We start from the raw sequence: 21,618 nt of genomic DNA on the forward strand, positions 1-21,618 counted from the left end.
GACGAACAAGGTAGCCAAACTGATAGCCAAAATGTCTAATGACAAGTACCACAAGGCTCTTTTGGCGCGTGGCCAAAATCGAAACTAACACCGCCATCTTGTTTGGTGTCACGCTGTCCCGCTGTCCCGTCGCTGTCCTCTTATACTTGGTGTTGCATTGTAAAAAATCTGAAATTACCTTTTTTTTAATATTCAATCATTCCATATACACATCTTTACACATAACCTCACGAAATATCCTGATAATAAATACAGCATAAAATATGTGTCTGCATCTTATAGCTATATTTCGCAATAGGTAAATATAGTATTTGAGCAAATATACATGATGGGTTTCAACTTGCAAGTCCATGGCCTATAATTGAAAATGATTTTTATGATTCTTTTTCGATGTGGAATTAGGACGGCTTTCCCAATTTTTTCTTTCAGTTAAAATAAGACAAAATGAACTCGATTTTTAACAATGACATTTTCAATATATTCCCTAAACTTGAGATTTTATTTGCTTTTAGCTCTTGTGTTACAACTACGCCCCCTTGTCAAATGTCAATGTCATTCAAGTGCCAAAAGACCCTTGTCGGACTGTTTTTCTAAACTTACCCAGTTTCACTGTATGTCACATAGCAACAATAATTATTTCTACCACATTTTATAATATTATATTGGCAAAACTGTTCTACTAATTGTAGGATTTCAAATTTTTTGGTATAGTAGCACCGTTTACCACGTCACGCAGTCAGTTGTCACATCACGTCGCGATATTTTTGTGGCTCTTTTGGGTGTGTGCTTTCTTCATGTGTGTTGTGCTACTTATGTGGATAATTAGGTGATACTATTCTATTTACTGGGTAAGTTTTATCAGCGAACTAGATTTTTGTCCATGACCCCTCGTTTCGGACCTATACGTGACCCCTGGTGGTCTCGCAGCACGTAGCATAATCTCCATACTCCGCCGGTGACTACCTACATATTTACAGTCGACCGTTTGTATCTATTTAGTGAGAAAACATAAAGACTGCCTGTAAATTACTGAAACTGAAGATTTTGTACGCTAATATTAGTGGATTCAGTCACAAAATGTCACGCGGTACCGACCTAACACAGTAGGTACTTGTTACCCGCTTTCCTCAAGCTAGATTATTCATATGATGTCTAATCGTCTCTTACATGGCCGATTTCTCGTTTCAGATTGATATCCTAAGCAGCAAACATGCCGAAATCGGTAAGTTAAATCATAAAACTTGTTATCAACTTATAGAAGTTTGTGTTTGTTCAAGTCAGTGCAGATCTCGTTTGGCGTATTACGTACAATTTTGTAGTCAGAATGTAATCGTTCGGTGCGTGTTTTTAGTGATTTCACCATCGCAATGTGATCAGACAGCATGTTAAATCATTGAATAAGTGTTGCCTAGCTCTTACTTGGGTGAATGAAAGTAAATATTGTGAATGGTACAACTTTGTTGCATTCTGCAGTTTATATGGGTAGGGCTTTATTGGTAATTTACAAAAGATGCATGTGGCAGAGCAATTTGCAAAGAATTATTAAAAATGCATGCTATAATGATTATGTATAAAATAACAAAACTTTCTTGCAAAAATCTTCTAAATGACTTCATTTAAGTACTCTTTTCTTCATAATAGCAGGTGATTTCATAATTACTTAATTTATATTCAGTTTGATCATATAATGCTAGTTCAGTCCAACAAAAATCCTAAATAACCAACTTTCAAGCCCACCTTATCACCACACAGTATTCTAAACTAATTGTTTTAACTTATTACTTAATTTGCTTTATTTATTCAAGACTTTAATAGTGGCGCTGATAAAAATTTACACTACTTAATACATAGCTTAAGTAATACACATTAAGTATAACACATTCAATATATATCACACATGTATCAATGGTGTATAAATTTTTATAAGTCAGTATAAAGGTCTTAATTTCAAGTTAAAGTGTTTTTGGAATTGAACAATGTAAGTTAGCAGATGTAATCTTTATCGTGTTGTCATTATTTCATAATCTTGGGCTCTTCCATTTCATGTGACATTAGCGAAGTTCATTTAATCCATACTCATATTATAAATATGAATGTGTCTGTCTCTTTACAAGCTTTTTACAGCCCATCTGTCTTACCAATTTTGTCAAATTTGCATCCCAAAGATTGACATGGCTATTTTTTTGGTTGTTTAAAGAGTTGGCAGGAAACTCTTAAAAGACCTAAATTGATAAATCAGATGAAATTGCAGTTATCGTCTATTTGTAATAGAGATAGCTTGTAGTATGTACAGATATCTAAGTTTACTTTTGTCCATGAAATTGAAGAATTCCCTTGGATCTTTAATCTACATGGACAAAATCGCAGGCATCAACTGCTAAGCTATAAAGCAAAATAAGAAAAAAAGTTATTTTTATTTATCTTACATCCTGTAAATCTATTTAAAGGCATATACTTTCTTTACTTTCTTGGTAAAATCACTTTTATATAAACTTGTTTGTACATGGATGGTGAGGAAAAGTAAAAGTGTTTGGTTAACAAGTTATAACGTCTTGATAAAAGTGTCATACCATCAAAGAGTTGTGATGAGTTATCAATTTTAAAAGTGTACAAGATAAGACAACTCCTTATCAATTTTTCTTCCGAAAGTATGTTGGTATCTCTACTTTTATAGTTAGTCATAACAGTACAGTTTTATTCATAATTTAAATTCGTATAGGATGGATTTAACTAAGTAATTTGTATTGAAAAATCTTAGTTTTTGTCCAATATTTTTATTATATATGAAAAAAATAAGTTTTAAGTTATAAAATTTCAGTTATTTTATCATCATCATCGTCAACCTATGGACATCCATTGCTGGACATAGGTCTCAATGTTGTAGGGACTTCTACAATCATTCCTTGCATTCACATTTTGTGTTTTGCACAAGTTACACACATACAAAACAAATATCACAAATCATATCATGAAACTGTCCATGTTTTACATTGAACACAGATTTTAATATTTTTAATATTAAGTACCTGATAGTTAAGAATCCATTAAGTATTTAATTTTACCCAAATGCTCATTGTTATATTTATTTTTCAGATACTTGAGTATATAACTAAAATGATAATACCTGGTGGGGATGATGTGGTTAGTGAAGGTTTTTAGGGTGAAGTGTTAAAGTGTGATACTCCTCTGTTAGTTAGTTTTTGTATGCTGTATGCTAAGTGCTAACTTTAGTTACACATTGGCTATAATTCAGTTGTGCACAGACCTTCAAAATATACTGGTAGTTATCTGTTAAAAAACCATTCCACTTCCTCTTTTTCTACTGAATTTGCGATTATTACATATTACTTGACCCATCCTGTTTCGCGTGGGTGGAATAATTTTGATGTTTGAAATGTCCTGAGTTATTTTCATTACACTATATAACAGCTGTACTCACATAATATTCAGTTGATGTAAGCCCAACTTTTTCTTAGAGACTTAGCTTGCTACGCCTCACTTATTTAGTACTTAAAATGAGCGGAATAATAACTGAAAAATCCTTTATTAGGCTGAGATTTATAGAAGTGGTCTTTGACTTTGCTATCTCTTAAGTTTCAGCTTAAACAAGACAGACTACCAAATATCTAAGGCTGTCTCGTTTTAACAGTGTCTTTTTGTATTGTGATAGGCTTGCCCTTGACGACAATCATGCCCAAGAAACAGAGCAATGATGATGTATATTTGAGTATGCTTGCCTCGAAGCTGTCTCTTCACTCTTGCCTTGAAGATATGCAAGTTATACTTGGGTTAAATGGAAGCAAAGTAAAGTGTGCTCTATAAATCTCAACCATAATCGGGATCTATCTATGTATTGACAATACTTTAAAATCAAAATATATACATATTTCCCATTCATATGTCACAATATGGCAGAAATTCGTTCCTATTCTTAGTTTGGACGCATTATACTATTTTGTACCTATCAAAATGTGTAATAAATCATGATTTTTCCTCACACATTTTCCATGCATGGTTAAATTTTCAATGTCACAGCAATCAAAGGCCTTGCCCCTTATTATGATTGTCCCTTGTGATTGATGCATTGCTCCATTGCCATCCTTGTTATTGGTTAGATTTATGGTTTCCTAGCTTTCATACCTCAAAAAAAAGAACCCTTATAGGATCACTTGAATGGATCATTTATTTGCTGTAAATGCAGGTTTACAAAGACTTTACTGTGTTGTCCATCCATCGAACTTATGGGCACTTCCTGTTGACCTGGAATCATGTTGGGCAGGTGGTAATGTCTTATAGTACAAGTAAAGGAAAAAAATCCGAAAACCGTGAATTTTTGATTACATCACAAAAAATTAAAGATTTGAGTTGATGACTAAATAAATTATACTGGATTGAAATTTTTTTGTAGGATGGTATGGACCCTTCGGACCTTTCGTGTGCGAATCCGTCTGCTATAAGTTCTTAAACGCAAGTAGCTGACGTTGGCCTTGCAGCCGCGTTACTAAAATGAGACTGAGCAGGTCACTTGTACCATATGCCAGATGACTTGTGGTCAAAATCTGCTTCTTTCTGGACTCTAGAACCATCAACGCCAGGCGTGGCAGGCCGAGGTGACAATGATGGCATAATGATATTTTCATAAGTGATATATATTATTATATTGTTTAGTTTCTGTAGTTTTATTTATTAGTTAGATCATTGTATGCAAACAATGAACAACATTATTCTTTTTTTTTTGTTTTGCCCATAACTAATGTTTAATGTATTGTATTTTCTATTGCATAAGAAAAAAGAAAGATTCGCATTGTTATACCTTGAACAAAGATATTTGCATGTTGTATTGGTGAAAGATAGGACTTTTCGCTCTTCATTTATCAACTACTAGCTTTTGCCAGCGACTCCATCCACTTGGATTTAGGGTTTTTTAGAATTAACGTGGGAACTCTGTTTACCTTGAATAAAATGTCATGTCCTTAACTAGGCTGCAATTTTCTCCTCGGCTATATTTTATCAAGATCAGTTCAGTTGTTAAGTTGTGAAAAGGTAAATACTTCACATGTTTAATAAGGTTTTGTATTCAAAACTTTATTTAAAGGATTTTACATATGTTATATTGCCTTATCGACCCATAGATAGGATTAGTTTATAGCAACTTATTCTTTCAATATTATCTCCTTGGCATTAAAGAATGTAAGCAATAAAAAATCGAATCTAAATCTAATCTCTATGTGCGCAAAGACTATAATCCAGTGAACAAGTAAATCATGTTATAACCCAAAGATAATTCACTTCTTATTTTGAAGCTGAATCTCAATTTATTTGCATCAGTTAAATCTAAAATAACATTCCCAAATGTTGGTTGATTCTGAGAATTAAATGAATATGGTAGTTTATTAGATTTTGTGGATAAAATACGGTGCACTAGATGATGCCCGCGACTTCGTCCGCGTAGATTCTGGTGTTTAAAAATCCCGTGGGAACATGATTTTCCGGGATAAAAAGGGCCCATTTTCGTCCCCGAGACGTATATTAACTTTATACCTGATCAAAATCAGTTTAACAGATGGCACGAGAAAAACTAGCAGATTGACAGACAGACAGACAGACACACTTTCGCATCACTACCCTAGTACCCATATTAAATTGCGAAAGTGTGTTTGTTTGTTGGTTTGTCCTTCAATCACGTCAAACGGAGCAACGTATCGACGTGATTTTTGCATGGGGTGTAAAGACCTGGAGAGTGACGTAGGCTACATTTTTATCCCGGAAAATTAAAAAGTTCCCACGGGATTTTTAAAAACCTAAATTCACGCGGACAAAGAAAGTCGCGGGCATCAGCTAGTTGATAACAAATATGTGAGTTTTTGAATTGCAAAATAAGGTAAAATTAGGGTTGCCACGGGTTACCATCATCAGAAATATGGGGTTTAGATTTTTTTTTTTACGGGAGAGTGTTTTACATAATTATTTTTTTAATACTTACTTACTGTTTGAAGAAACATCTTTTAAGCTCTTTAAAAATATTTGCATGTTAGCTAAATATTACACTTAACATGTGATTCCGCCTTTCCAGTATCAATACGAGTATGAGTCGGTTTCGGTTACGCGGGTATTGGTCCACGCATTGCCGCACAAGGAAGAGCTTTATGTACCCCGTATCTTGTCTTCTGTATTAAATCATATACCCCTGAAATACGGGGTAACCTGTAAAATACGGGGCACCTGGCAATCCTAGGTGAAATAAATAGTCTTTTAACTAAGTAGATGTAGATTGTAGGGCCTTGTAGAGTTGTGCAATAGGAAGTGAGGCATTATCGGGCGCGCGGTGTCGTAGGAAGGAAGCTAGAAAGTGGGCCGCGAGTTATCTGCTTAGTGGACACTGCACTCGCCGGACATTGCATTTGTGTACATCGTAGCTACCTGCTACACTAGCTGACCCGCTCTGGCTTCGCTCGAATGCAATAGGGATGTTGCTTATGTCAAAAATTCTCTGATTATCCATACTATCCATACTTCCATATTAATAAAATGTAGAAGTGTTCTATTTTTCTAATTGTTGTTCTAGATCTAGATCTATAACTAAGTCATATATCGATTGATCTATCCATTATCTATGCCATAAAACAAGTAAAATTGTAAAAGTTATGGCCCTTGAAAAACCTCTATTTTGGGGCAAATTTTGAGGCAACTTCGTTTGTAAATAAACTGTATAACAAACTAGACAGTTGGAAAATTAACAACTTCATGTAACACTTTACTTCATATTTTTTTTTAATTTATTTAGCTTGTGTAAAAAATATGTTTTCTTTTGCCAAAAATAGGCTTAATTCCAAACGTCGATTTGCAATTTTGACTAAAAAATCTAGTATCTTAAGCAAAATTCATTCACCCGGCTTCACTCCGGTGAGGAGGTGGGTTAGAGGCAAAGGGTGACACGCACAGATAACGTTGTTTTGTTTCCGTCATCTGTGAAAACAGCATTAATTTATGACTTCGATGAAGCGGGCTGTTACGATCCAGTCGTGTATTGTTGTAAACATAGTGTAAACTTTGCAACGACATACAGTAAGTGATATTATGACACCACACAATACATTTAGTCATCGATTCGATCACGATTCAATATAGAAGTAGAGTGAAAAAACTGCTAAACTGTAGGCGGTCTTTGTTTGCCCGTAAATAATGATGCGATAAGTTAAGGTATAATGCGTCAAAAATGTCTTCTCACGCGCCATTTTTACTCTATGTGTGAAATATCATGTCAGAATTGTACGATTTTAGTCCTTTTTTTTTAAAAAAAAAAAAAAGAATATTAGCCATGTTAAATGACTAATATTCCCCTTTCCTCTCCAATTAAGCGTCAGACTTGTGCTAGGAGTAGGTACGACAATAGTGCAACGGGCGGGGTTTGAACCGTCGACCTTTCGGTTATCAGTCCACTCCTTTACCGGTTGAGCTATTGAGGCTCGAAGTTCTTTATTTCAAAGGTGAACCGTATTTTTGACATGACAGGTCCTTCAATCACGTCGCAACGGAGCAACGGATTGATCTGATTTTTGCAAGGATTTGTTAAGGACCTAGAGAGTGACCGGCTACTTTTTATCCCGGAAAATCAAAGAGTTCCTAAGGGAGTTATTAAAATCTAAATCCGCGCGGAGAAGTTGCGGGCATCAGCCAGTCATTCATATGATCATCTATCAACAGGTGAAATCGTATTTGCCATCGAAAAGTGAAAAAAAAAACAATCCCCTTAATCATGCTACGCGTTCGATGTGATCTGTAGAAGCTATTTTATATTGCACACAAACTTTACCGATCTTTTATTATGGTGGATTTATTGCATCCGATTTTGATCTTTATGCCAATAATTAGACAGGTTACAATACCGTGCAGGTGCGACTTGTGTGTTAAGGCATCGACAGACAGGCCAACAAGTCGGCTGCGAACAGTTGGCATTTGCGAATACTTCAAAGTTCAAACTGTGTCCGAATACACACCCAAAAAAAGTGTCCTGAATGTACTTAAATTGTTTTAAAAAAGTAAGTAACACAAAACTAACATTAGGCTAGGAGTGACGTGACATCAAAGACACTTTAGTCGTTTTACCAAGCGTCAAACGTTTTGTTACAAGTTTCCTAACTCTCGTTAACTGTGACTCCAGTAAGTCCTGTTTAGCCGTGTTCGTTTGCTTTTTTTTAGATTTCTTTATAAACAAACACATACATATTACGCAGAAAACACAGTAGAAGCTATGCACGATGGTGCAAAGGCGGCTTTATTGTTAAAGCAATCTCTTACGAACAACCTTTGGTGAAAGAATTAAACGACCAGAGCGCGGGATGGTGCTTTTTTGTGAGCATATGCGCGATACGTGCAGGTGCAGTTGCACTAATTTCCAAATAAAGCAAACAAACACGCCTATAGAATCGCTTTTCAAAGGAAGCGTTCGACAAGTTGCGCCGAATTAAAACTAACAATGTTGTGTCACTTGTGACCAACGCAGTTATTGCCGGCGGGAGTTTGAAGCTGTAGTTTTTGGGTATGATTTTGATTGTAAACTATTTCTTATACATATACAGTTTGCACTCAACACTCACGTACGAAAAATCCTGCTGCCGGCCTAAGTTGGATCGTCTGTAGATGGTAGTCGGATATCAGGTGTGCCGGTGCGCGTCAGCCTTCGTCCTGCGCAAGCGCACCGTAACTCGCAAGCGCATCCCCGCGGCGAAACCAAACGACCGTTCAGTTCAAACTTCACCGCCGCGTACCGCAGACGCGGTGTAGCGTCTTGTACCAGTATACTAGCAGTACCTAGTGTTGTGCCAGTGACCGTGACTTCTGCACTCAGTGTTACAAGTACTTTTGATTTAACAGCAAGATGGTTGCCGGCGGTAAACAGGTACTTAAGTTTTTATTACATAATTGTCTAAAGGATAAAGTCTAACGGCACCACTGATATTATATAAGACCTGTACATCCTTACTCCTTCGCGTATATACCCTAAAGTCAGTTTTACACGCGACTTCACTCTAAACCTAAATTTTAAGTAACGCATCTTCTTTCGTGATGTGGCGTGTTCTAAATTCCCTGTGTCTCGCTCCTATTCACTGTCATCATCTTATAATATTACAAGCTTTTATATAAGTAGATTACAGCCTTACAGAATTATTAAAATCGGTTCAGTAATATCAGAGTTCGATTTGCAAACAAATCTTTCCTCTTTATAATATTACAGTAGATTTCCTCGCAAATATTAGTAAGATAGATAGACAAGTTCTTATAAACCTTTCTAGGGAGCAAAATATGGATTAAATAACTCAGTCTTTTGTATAGGGACAGAGGAACAAAATAATAGCAACTGCTCGTGGCTTCTCATTGATGCTGGACCTTAAGAAACCCTTAGTTCAGTTTAAGGGCTCATTATAAACGGGTCCTGCATTTATAATTCTATTTCTTTAGGTCTATCTGGAGATTTGCTATCACTCCGTCGACATTTGTTAGGAAGACAATTTCCTTAGAAAAAAATTACCCATAATCACAGATTATAATAAAAAGGTAAATAAATATAGGCCAAAATAGAATGGATCTAACAATAAGAACTAATACTGACATTTCCAAAAAGACAAGTGGAATTTTCTCCAAGGTTTTTTAAACTAAATGCAAATCAGATCCGCCATCAAAACGTTTTCATGAAGTGAATTCTAAATTGGCGTGCAAAATTCGCACGATTAAATTCACCTAGCAACAGTAATATTTAAGTAGTATTACCAAGATATTACTTAGAATTTTGTTCATAATAAATTCATAAGCGACGATGATGTCATGACGACGTCAACTCAAGACGAGGAATCTGAATCAAGATGGTTCGGTTAAAACGTTTTATTATTTGTTTTGTTCGCGAACGGTTTTAACCGTCATTTTGTCCCTATCCCTGTCTTCGCGATGGAAGGGAAAGGGACGGAAAAGTTTTCCTGTTTCGCTAATGCGTCTGCGGCTTTCGTTTTCGGTCTTGGTACTTTTATTTTCGATATTATTAAGGTAGCAACTACCAAGCAGCAAAATTTTTTGCAAACCAGTCTGTAAAATATAATTAGCGATACGTGTATAGTACAGAATCTTCGACCAACATTAAAAATAAATCTATTATTTTTGCATTACTCAGCATATCCTCAACGACAGTAATTATTATCATCATATTACTTCCTTTTAACTTCTCCATAGGTATGTTCTTGTCTTCTTTATGTTCTTCTTCTCTGGCCCGTTCCCTCCCACATGCTACCATCTTTTTGGTTTCGTATTTCTCATTTTTTTAATTTATTTTTCTTTTCCCCACCCCACAAAGCTATAGCCCTCTAAAATCTTTCTGCAAATAAAGATTCTTGAATCTTAAATCTTGAAAATAACATTCTATGTTTGTTTGATTTTTATCCCCTTGGGATTCCTAAACAATGCTTTTCAATAAATCCGATTTTTTTTTGGCTTGGTCACTGATTTACAGTTCATATCGCATCTTTTCTCAAGGAGGTACATAATAGCAATACTATTACGGTTGTAAATTCCATTATGAACTTATCAGTGGATTTCGTAAAATCACCTACATTCCACGTTCGAGCGCCGTGATTATAGTGAATATTATCTAATCCGTAATCTATTGCTTCGTCTTAGCCGATCACAACTGCTGACAAGCTAATTATTATGAATAATAACTATATTGTAGGCTTATTAAATTGTTTTTTCATAGTAATTGAGGTTAGCACGAAGACTGAAGCTGTTTGCATATATTTCTTTTTTTATCTTCGTCGGATCAAGTTCCCAGTACTTAAGTTAGGTTTACTTACAACTTACAACCTATATATAATTGAGACTTCGTCCGCGTGGATTTAGTTTTTTTTTAATCCCGTACGTTGTCTTTGATTTTTCGGAAAAAATTAGTACCGAATTTTGACATAATTGGTTAAACTGACGGACTGTGAAAAAGAAACAGACAGACAGACACAATTTCGCGTGAACCTGTAATATGACTAACTTGTGCATAGCAATATTATTCTTGTTCTCACCATTACGACTGGTAACTGGTTATTCAAAAACCTCTTCATAATTTAAAATTAATTCGTTATTTTTAATTTTTAGACGCTGATAAAATCATAAATCACAAAGTTAAGTCGCCAGAACAACATTATGTTTAACATTATCCATAATAGAATAATTATTCCTTTACCATACTACATTGCATGAACATCAAATAATAATTATACTTAATAAATACGAAAATGTGTTTGTCTGTTTGTTTTTCTTTCGATCACGTTGCAACGGAGCAATGGATTGACGTGATTTTTTGCATGGGTATAGATTAAAGACCGGGAGAGTGACATAGGTACTGATTCTGAGCACAACTAAATATGTACTAGAGTATTTGCATCCTCTTCTTACTAATTTAATATGAAAAGAACAGACTCAGTTTGGCACTTACAAATTTAATTTAGAGCTGTCAAACCTCGGGACTTTATCTGCCAGTCGCGAGCCTTTACTTTAAATTTGTAGTGTGCCCTAAAATTTAGAGTCTTTAAATGTAAAATTCATTTTACGTTTTTTTTAGCAATATTAAAAAGAATAAAATTCAGATACTCTAATTTGAGAAAAGGACAACAGAATCAGCGCCATAGGCTACTTTTTATGCAGGAAAATCAAAGAGTATCCACGCGATTTTAAAATCTAAAATCATACGGACAAAGTCGCGCGCATCAGTTAGCTTACAATAGTAGGATTACATACTTAGCACTTGTCTAACTGAATCTTCAAGGTTCTTCCTTGTTAGAAACACTGCTTGTTTCAACAAAAACACATAAGCAAAAAACTTATCAGGTGATATTAACGTTTTTCCGCCGGCCCCTATCTTATATTTTAATCTCATTAAAATGTTGGATCGTCTTCAACAGAAACCTTTTTTTTTCTTTTGAGTAGGTACCCATATCTTTATTGTCATTAAAATCTGTAGTATTTTATCTGAGAATACCTTTGCCTCATTTATTTAAGGTATTTTTGAGGTAGCGGTATTTTCATCATGTTAGAATATTTTTTTTTGCTATATTTCCAGTTTTTTGAAGCTCATAAACATGAAAGCCGTACCTACTGCTCATTTTTTTTCTCGTGTAAGTCCATGTAGAATCTGTAAAATTGTGTCGGCCTATGTACAACTTTTAAACCTATTCAGGCTGATTCATGTTTCATATTTTCATCATCACCAATGTCACACAATTTCTTGATACTATTGAGGAGTATCCGTTTGCACATGGAAAGCTTGACCTTGTGTCCCCATTTCATTTCTAAGCACTGCAACTAACTCCTTTAATGGATAAATTAAATTGGTTAGCATTATATTTAGTTACGATGACTGCTCTTTGAATATAAGACTCATTCGCACCTATACTATGCCAGTTTTCCTTAAAAGAGCTATTTGTGGTTATAATTACTTTGACACGTAATTTTCCTTACTGAAATGAAAATGCTGAGATGGGCAGGTGGAGTCACCTTACTAGATAAGGTACAAAATAGGCATATTCTAGGCACCTTTAAAGTAGCACCAATCGCAGTCAAACTCTTAGGCTGAAATCTATAAAGCGCACTTTGACTTTGCTCTGACTTAAGATTGAGTTAAAACGAGACAGATTTATGTGAGAGATATAGCTCTGTCTCGTTTTAACTCTGTCTTAAGTCTAAGCAAAGGCAGAGCGCGCTCTATAGATCTCACCCTTAGAGAGACGGCTGCGGTGGTATGGTCATGTCATGAGAAGACCCGAGGATCACAATATGACCAGAAGCGTAATACATGTTAGCGCTGGACCCAGACAACGGGCAGACCTCAACAAAGCTAGATGTCAGTAGTATTGAACGACCTTAAAACAGCCCAATTAGACACAATGACGACCCAAAAGAGAACAACTTGGAGAAATATGGTTAGGAGAGCCGACCCCAATTAACATGTGAAAAGGCTAGGTCTATAAAAATATATGTATATTTTTCATTACTACAATCATGAACGCATCATCTTAGTTATTCGTCGAATTTTATACTTCCGAAATCTGTTTTTTTTTTTCAGTTTACATAAAAACTAATCGATATTATAAAATATCATATTAATGATGATGATGATTGATGTTGTCGATGCAACAATCACAATCATGACAGGGTTCCCTCTCTCCCATGAATTCTTTTTTAGAATTTATCTGGTTTATTGTTGCATCATCTTTACATTAACATAATTACAATACACGCAATCTACAACCTTTACTCAATTCAACCAAGTATTTGTCGTGATTATTTCTTGCCTAGAAACAGAATATTCTGCTGACGTAAGAAAGTAATTGTTTTTGATAATAACTGACTTATTTATATATGGTTTTATTACTATGATTACATTTATGTTCCACATGAACATTTTATGTAGCGTTAGTTGTCAAGGAAACCATGAGAAGTTGAAGTAAAAAATAACAATACCAGACACCATTGTTATGCTATTTTATATTGTCTTTAGCACTGCAAAAATATTGTCTTTCTTTGCATGATGTCGTCACACATACATAATTACTGTGACATTTACTCCTTTGCGTTTGTCTTTATGTGTATCTTTAAATACTCTACCCGTGTAGCTCATATAATAATTATACTTAATACCTAAAATTTTCTAAACCCCACAATTCTCCTTGGCTACTAGCCATCTCATTGTAACAGTCGAGACATGAAAGAAACTGATTAAAAAGTTTTAAATCAAAAGGTCTCTAGTCTCTAGTACTCAAGGGTTAACTAATACGGTTTTTGCCAATGTCAAATTATTTCTCAGTGATTAAATTATCGATTGAACTAAAAAAGCACGTCAAATCATTGTAACGTCCCATACTAAGCGCGTGTTTTGACGGTTGATAAAAAGATGCTGATTTGACTAGTTGTCAAACTTCGGATTGCTGTCATTCTCGCTTCATCCATACTATTATTATAAATGCGAAAGTGTGTCTGTCTGTCTATCTGCCTGTCTGCTACCTTTTCAAGGCCCAACAGTATAACCGATTCTAACGAAATTTGGTACAGGGTTAGCTTATATACCGGGGACGGACATAGGCTACTTTTTATCCTGCAAAATCAAAGAGCTCCCACGGGATCTATAAAAATCTAAATCCATCCTCTAGTTGATTATAATTAAGTTGTTGTTGACTCCGTCAATTTTTCATCTCAACACTATTCAGTAGTTTAAGTGCTACGGTGGAACACACATAAATACAAACCTGTATTTATATTCAAACTAAAAATCATTTATTGAGTGTAGGTCCGATTTACTCCTTTTCATGGTCAGAATTGTTAGATTTGTAAGATGATAATATTATAGTGGTGATAATTAATTATGTAAACTTAACACTAAAGCTACGACTACTCTGTCAAGCTAAGCTTTTGCACCTCGCGTCGATTACATCACACTGACGTTTAGGTACGGTATGCGAACCGTTCTGACGCGACAAGACGACCGCGGGGAGGTGAGCGGGTAAGTGGGAGAGGCTCCGTATTCCAGCGAGGTGCAAACTTAGCGCGACCGAGAATGGACTGCTAAAATAATAACCCTTCCTTTTGGCTTAGCCGTAGTCGAGTGAAAAGATTCCTCGTGTGATGTTACGCTACCACAGCCGAGGTGGGCGCTCATTCATTACTCGTTGTACTTGAATTTATTTGACGGTCGATATGCTCCACGGCCGTAGCTCCGTTTCACTTCGTTTCACTCACACTCTTCTTCGATTTCTTGAACGGCTTGCTAGCGTTTCTTGGATTTACTTGCATATGTATTAAGCTTAATACTATATCATTAAAATTGGTGAAATTCCGTCATTTAAATTCATAATATTCATACTAATTATGGAGACCTTTGGCTAGTTCCTTTTCTTTGCTTAATTTTAATATTTTAATGAATAAAGGTAAATAGGCTTATTTCATCTCGTTTCAACTTGTTACTTTCTTCAAGAGCGATCTTTGGCTGAGATCTACAGAGCGCACTTTGACATTGCTCAGACTTAAGACAGTTAAAATGAGACAGATTTATGCAGAGTAGATAAATCTGTCTCGTTTCAACTCTAGAACTTCTGAGCAAAGGACGCTCTGTAGATCTCATATTTAGTTGCTTAAGAGCAAGTCCATAAGTTCATAGACAAGTCAAGATTTAGGCACGAAATGATTTGGAAATTGGATGATAAAATGGTTTTTTGAGCTTTGACATTCTATTAAAAGTAACCGAGAAATTTTATAAAAGTCTTGGTAACTGAAATTATAAATCCTTTTGCAACCTAAGGTAGCAAATCCTTTAGTCCACGCGACATCACATTTTGCTATGTATCAAATTAAGTATGCATTATATTCCGTCTGTTAGTAACAATAAGTAAAAGAAACAAATCCTCAAATCATGTGCCGCCATAAAAGAACTATCGGGGTTAAAGGTGCGTTCCCGTCTGTCAATCAAGCACGTGGCGTGAGCACCTGCTCTAACACCTGTCCTGCAATGTATAGCAGCCTACTGTTGATTGACCAAATGTTGGATGTTTTGTCTCTCTTGCTCCAAACGAGAAAGTTTCATTTTACGATCTTCGGGTCGTTTACGTTTTGATGGCTTCATTCATATAGAGCGTAATTTGGTTCTCGTCTGTAATCAGTGTTTTCACTTTCTTCTATGCGAATCTTTTCCATTATTTCGGAAAAGGTTATCCAAGTTTATTCGGTCATGACACTAGAGTGTGTCAAAACTAATTGTTACATTACATTGCCTTGAACATTACGTGTGGCTTTACCGACTTCCTGTCGTATTCGTGCCACGGCTCCTCATTTGCAATAATATCCATGGAAAATCGCCGTACTGTTCTCATGGCCGCTAATTTTTCATTATGAGATGTACCCTGTACATCTGTTTACGTAATATGCTAATCCGTTGTTGCCATGCAGATAGCTGAATTATTCCGCTCTTCATTAAGTAAATATTTTCAGTGTTTGCTGTACAATTGTTGTTGTTTTTATCTTCATCATTGTATGTCCTCGCCTCCCAGTACTGGCCGAAGATCTCATTCGCTCATTCTGTACCCATATTGTAATAACTGTTTTATTTTATGCTTATTTTGTATCTCTACCATTCAATCAATCAATCAGTCTGTTTCCATTCACTGCTGGACATAAGGCCTTCTCAAGAGCGCGCCACCACGCATGATCCTTCGCCTTCCTCATCCATCCTCTTCCCGCTATCTTTAAGGTCGTCAGTCCAGCGGGTTTTAGATCGTCCCACACTGCGGTTGCTGATACGCGGTCTCCATTCCAGAAAACTTCTGCCCCAGCGGCCATCGGTTCTGCGGCAGACGTGGCACTTCAGCTGGCTAATTCGTTGAGCTATGTCGGCCACTCTCTACCATTACTACTATAAATTTGCAAAACCGAATTACAGAGATAGACTGCATGTACCTTTCGTTTGCAATGATTATTATATTTATTGAAAGACGTGAAAATATAATATCGAGTGAGCTAATAAAACTCATCATGAAATTAATACTTTACTTTCACCGTTTCAGTTTCAAGAAAGTGAACAATCACGATGATTAATATTTTCGTGACATGTTATCGCTAGTAATTTAACAGTTACGTAACTGATTACTTGTTATTTTATTATTTAACTTTGTTTTTTACAAGTATTCAATTGGTTTTTGCTCAACTTTTTATATACTAAACGTATTTATCTAATTTGTTTACATGAACATCAATTGTCTTCATCGATAGTTGTTGAATAACCTTTATTTCTTTAGATATATTATTTTATTAGCATTTAACAACAAGTTTCGTAGTCTTATTCATCTTTCCTGTTTAATAGAATAATAAAATTCTTGGTCCTTCTTTTCCTCAAGACTTTGATATCTTGCTTTGCCTATATCTAAAAAAAAATATTATAGAACTATCTAACAAGTCGACTGTAATTTCAACAAATCATAATTCTCGTTCTAACTCGAGAGCAAGTACGCCACGAGATACGATGATGTCACCCTCATATCTTTATTGTTTGCTAAGACTTAGGTGCACAGCTCAAACACACCGACTATACCTATTTGTAACTACTTACTAACTACATTATTAACCGGCCACAGCAGACATAAGTAGATATTACGATTATGATCGGTGAAAACGTTTCGAAAAGAATGATAATGACTTTGACCAATGCCAGTGTTGACAAAATATCAAAAATACAACTGCGGCCGACAAACAGACACCAAAAAATGTGCTGTTGTAGGAAAATTACCACAAATTAAACCAATAACAACAATAAAATAATTGTGATCTGTGTGTGCAATTCTAATTGCAATGTTAATTATTATCACAACTTTGGTACTAGGTTACCTAGGTGAATTGGTAGCGATCACAAATGATCAGAGACGGTCGAAGTGATACAGGGAATTGAAATAAATTTGAAGATCTTCTGCACAGCCCCAAAGAAGAAAGAAAGAGAAAAAGAAGACCCTTACTACGGAGACAGTTATCACGGAAGGCAATAGATTATAAACGGAAATCACAAAAGTGCTAAAATATCTTAAACTTTTTCTGATCGATCGCTGTCAAAAACGAAAATGAATAATAAACTAATAATAAACCATCTTTCAGCATAACTTTCAGCAGCTGAATTTTAGTAGGTAAACGATGTCGTAGATTTATCTTGTATACTAAATTACTCAGGATCTGTTTATACATGATCAGTATACTAGACTACAGGCCCATCTTTAAAAATGGGTGGGTCATATGAACCACCAGGTGACGTATACAGGACGATATAAGAGCATAAAATAATAAGTTTCAGCACTATGCCGTCACTTGTAAGCTGTCCAACAGAGTGCTGGTGAGAATTGAAAAGTGCAGGTAGAGTGAGTACATTTTGGTCATATATTTTTGTACGGCATTTTTACCATCGATAGATCCATGAAAAATAATAAGAAAGCGCGCAGTGCCGTAAAAAAATGGTGCGCCACAAAGTCAGTAAATGTTTTGATTTTCTGACAATTTCCGGGGTAAATTTGGTCATTTAATTCTGTACGGCACTAGTTTCATACTGTTTCAATACAGCCTCTAATCCATTATTCCGCAACGCCGTACAAAAATCATGCGACAAGGGGAAAAAATTGAGGGTAGCAACCCCCTCTCTTTCCGTGGTCCGGGGGGTGATTTGAAACAACATAAAATTAATTTATTTTGAAAGTGTTTTATGCATAGATAATATTTTTTTACATGCCGTACATTTTCGTTGGTCCAAAGGTTTGTAGGGGATGTGGATATTATATACACACCCGTTCACTTCAGTTAGACGGCATAGTGATTTTATCATATTATCAATTGTTCTCTTCAAAAATATGTTAATGCCGTACAGTATCAGATGGCCATAAAGTACTACCCTTAAAATGGTAGCGTCATTTTCATCAGCCTAAAAGATATGGTCTGCATTAAAATGTACGGCATAATTTTTTCCTAATTTATTTATCTTAATACTATTTAAAACAAGGGAAAAGCGTAGAAAATTGCTATATTTTATTAATCTATGAATATTTAAACTTTTGCAATAATTTGAAAAATTTCAGTTTTTGTATTTATCTATAATTTTTTTTAGAACAGTTTCTTTTGAACGGCAATACTATATAACAATAGTATTTTACACTATCATGTTAAAAAAAAAGTTGCCGTACAGAGTCAAATGATTTTACAGCTTTAAAAATTAAGTATACCATGAAATTAAGATAATTATTGATACACATTCAAATGAACACTAATTTTTTTACGGCATTATTTTTAATAGTACTTTTGAGTGCTAGATAATGTTTTGGAACCAAAGCCGTACTTTCTCAAATCACCCCCCGGACCACGGAAAGAGAGGGGGTTGCTACCCTCAATTTTTTCCCCTTGTCGCATGATTTTTGTACGGCGTTGCGGAATAATGGATTAGAGGCTGTATTGAAACAGTATGAAACTAGTGCCGTACAGAATTAAATGACCAAATTTACCCCGGAAATTGTCAGAAAATCAAAACATTTACTGACTTTGTGGCGCACCATTTTTTTACGGCACTGCGCGCTTTCTTATTATTTTTCATGGATCTATCGATGGTAAAAATGCCGTACAAAAATATATGACCAAAATGTACTCACTCTACCTGCACTTTTCAATTCTCACCAGCACTCTGTTGGACAGCTTACAAGTGACGGCATAGTGCTGAAACTTATTATTTTATGCTCTTATATCGTCCTGTATACGTCACCTGGTGGTTCATATGACCCACCCATTTTTAAACATGGGCCTGTAGTCTATACAGCCCTGAGTCATTAAAGTGGGATACCTCGATAACACATTCGAGCCAAGGCTCCTAGTGAGGTCGAGACGTCTTTTTACCGTCGCGTCGTAGTGATAAAATTACTATTACAGTACTAATTGCAGTTAATTTTAACTGCAATGTTCGAGTTCTTGTTCCGTCGGTTTAGAAGTCGGAAATCGACATTGGTATCAAAAAATGAAAAAGAATCAAGTGAAGTGGTGAGTTGTAATGAGTTTTTGAGGGTATAGAAGTAAAATTTGATTCAGCTAACAGAAGCCTGAATGTTTCTTCTATGTTACTGAAGGTATTACATGATTCAGGACTTATCAATAGAAATATAAAGATTTTTGACAATTTAATTTAGCAATTGACCTTTTATCCATTTTATGTTTTTATATTGAAAATTATAGGTACAGTAATAAAGCTAATAGTCATAATCTAATTACTATAAAGTACATACTCAAGACTACTGGCTGCATTTCCGCGCTGAACAGCCAGCCTGATTCTTTGCGGAAAAATGAACCAGCTTTTCTGTCACCTGATGAGGCAATTAACCGAGGTGATTTATCTCGTATGAATTTTACGTTGATTACAAAAATTGTCGTAAATATTTTACCTATTCATGCAAATTGCATAAGTTTCATTGTCAGAGATGCTATAAATGTCCATAATTTATCTAATAGGCGTACTTACTTTGAAGATATTTATCTCTCCTACCTTGACCTTCAATGCACAGATACATCTTACCTGTAAGATTAGTATTTTTTTGTAATTTATTTCCTCATGCAATGGCGAGAGCTTAGTACTAACATAACCTCCTACATGTTACGTTTTCATAAAAAAATAAATCATTCATTCATTTATATAAGTTTGCCATTAATTATTGCTAAATGATTTTTAGGTATGATGAGTTATAAGGTCATGGTCCAACATTCCTTCCTTCTTTATTTAAAAAATCTTGATCTCGAACTTAAGTGTCGAATGCAGTTTTTTCTTCAGTTTTGTCTGCTTCTACTATAATAATCATTATACCAAATGGTTTTGAAAAGTTTTCCTAACTTGTTTCAATCGTAATCTCAAACTTTTTGTCCCGTTATCGTTTACTAAGGTCTATCTGCTTTATGGCTGTGATAATAACAATCTTCAAGTGTAATCATTACAAAATAATTTTCGCCAAGCTTTGTACATATTACAATTGGACAGCAGTGTCGCATATTCTATCCGCTAACCGTTGTTGTAACAGCAAATTGCTAAATCCTTGCACACACATCCGTCGCTTACACTGATAAGTCTCTAGATTGTCGTTAGGTTACTTATCTTCAGCTTGCATTGCATTCGCTGAATCATTGTGCTCAACATTGCCTGCTAATTTTTCCCCTTTTTTGAAGACTAGAATCTAGATCTAGATTTGTCATGATGAAAAGGCTAACTGCTGAGCTTCTTGAAGATTGTTTTTAGTACATTCGGCTTTCCGATCCGATGGTAGCGACTTGATATAGATATTTTGAATTTAAATTACTTAGGCTGGCATGGTATGGAGGGGAGATGTTAAATATGCATGTGAAAGTAAAAAAGGGGAAAGGAAGAAAAAACGAAAGATGGATGAATTGCGTGGATTTGCGTGTAAAATGGATGGATAAAGCGTTGACGGATGACAGAAGAGAGGAAGAAAAGATGTTGTGCTGACCTTACATAGCTTGAGATAAGGACAGGAAGAAGAATACGTTGTTCATGGACGAGTGTGGTTTTGAAAAGTTTGCAGTTAGTTATAATGCGTGCCGATAGAAATATAACGGAAATAGTTGCGTTAATCATTCGATCTCACTTACACAGTGTGCCTATTGTGTATGGTGTGTGAGACTTAAGATTAGCGACGCTTTCTTTCGTTTTGTTTTTAACCCCCGACCCAAAAAGAGGGGTGTTATAAGTTTGACGTGTGTATCTGTGTGTCTGTGTATCTGTGTATCTGTGTGTCTGTGTATCTGTGTATCTGTCTGTGGCACCGTAGCGCCTAAACTAATGAACCGATTTTAATTTAGTTTTTTTTGTTTGAAAGGTGGCTTGATCGAGAGTGTTCTTAGCTATAATCCAAAAAAAATGGTTCAGCCGTTTAAGAGTTATCAGCTCTTTTCTAGTTTTCTTGTAGAAAAGAAGGTTAGATAACCGTTAGGTTCATAATATTATGTCAATTGACAAATGTCAAGCTGTCAAGATGGACGTTGCCTAGATACATAATTATTTATTTGAAAATGATGTTTTGGAAA

General features: G+C 35.4%; 1 protein-coding gene across 4 annotated transcripts in view; it reads left to right on the forward strand.

Moving 5' to 3' along the window:
- The first annotated feature begins 718 nt into the window (after positions 1-718).
- LOC123867576 (moesin/ezrin/radixin homolog 1) overlaps positions 719-21,618 on the forward strand; it is a 74,691-nt gene continuing 53,791 nt past the window's right edge. The window contains exons 1-3 of one of the 4 annotated variants that reach the window (XM_045909668.1): positions 719-848; positions 1,189-1,222; positions 3,094-3,141. In XM_045909668.1, the coding sequence (XP_045765624.1) occupies positions 1,211-1,222; positions 3,094-3,141 (60 nt within the window). In that variant the 5' untranslated portion in view covers positions 719-848; positions 1,189-1,210. Of the gene's footprint in view, positions 849-1,080; positions 1,104-1,188; positions 1,223-3,093; positions 3,142-8,732; positions 8,900-21,618 lie in introns of those variants that run through there. The other 3 variants (XM_045909670.1, XM_045909671.1, XM_045909669.1) reach the window with 3 other exon arrangements.

Source organism: Maniola jurtina, chromosome 8, assembly GCF_905333055.1.
Source record: "Maniola jurtina chromosome 8, ilManJurt1.1, whole genome shotgun sequence".
NCBI lineage: Eukaryota > Metazoa > Arthropoda > Insecta > Lepidoptera > Nymphalidae > Maniola > Maniola jurtina.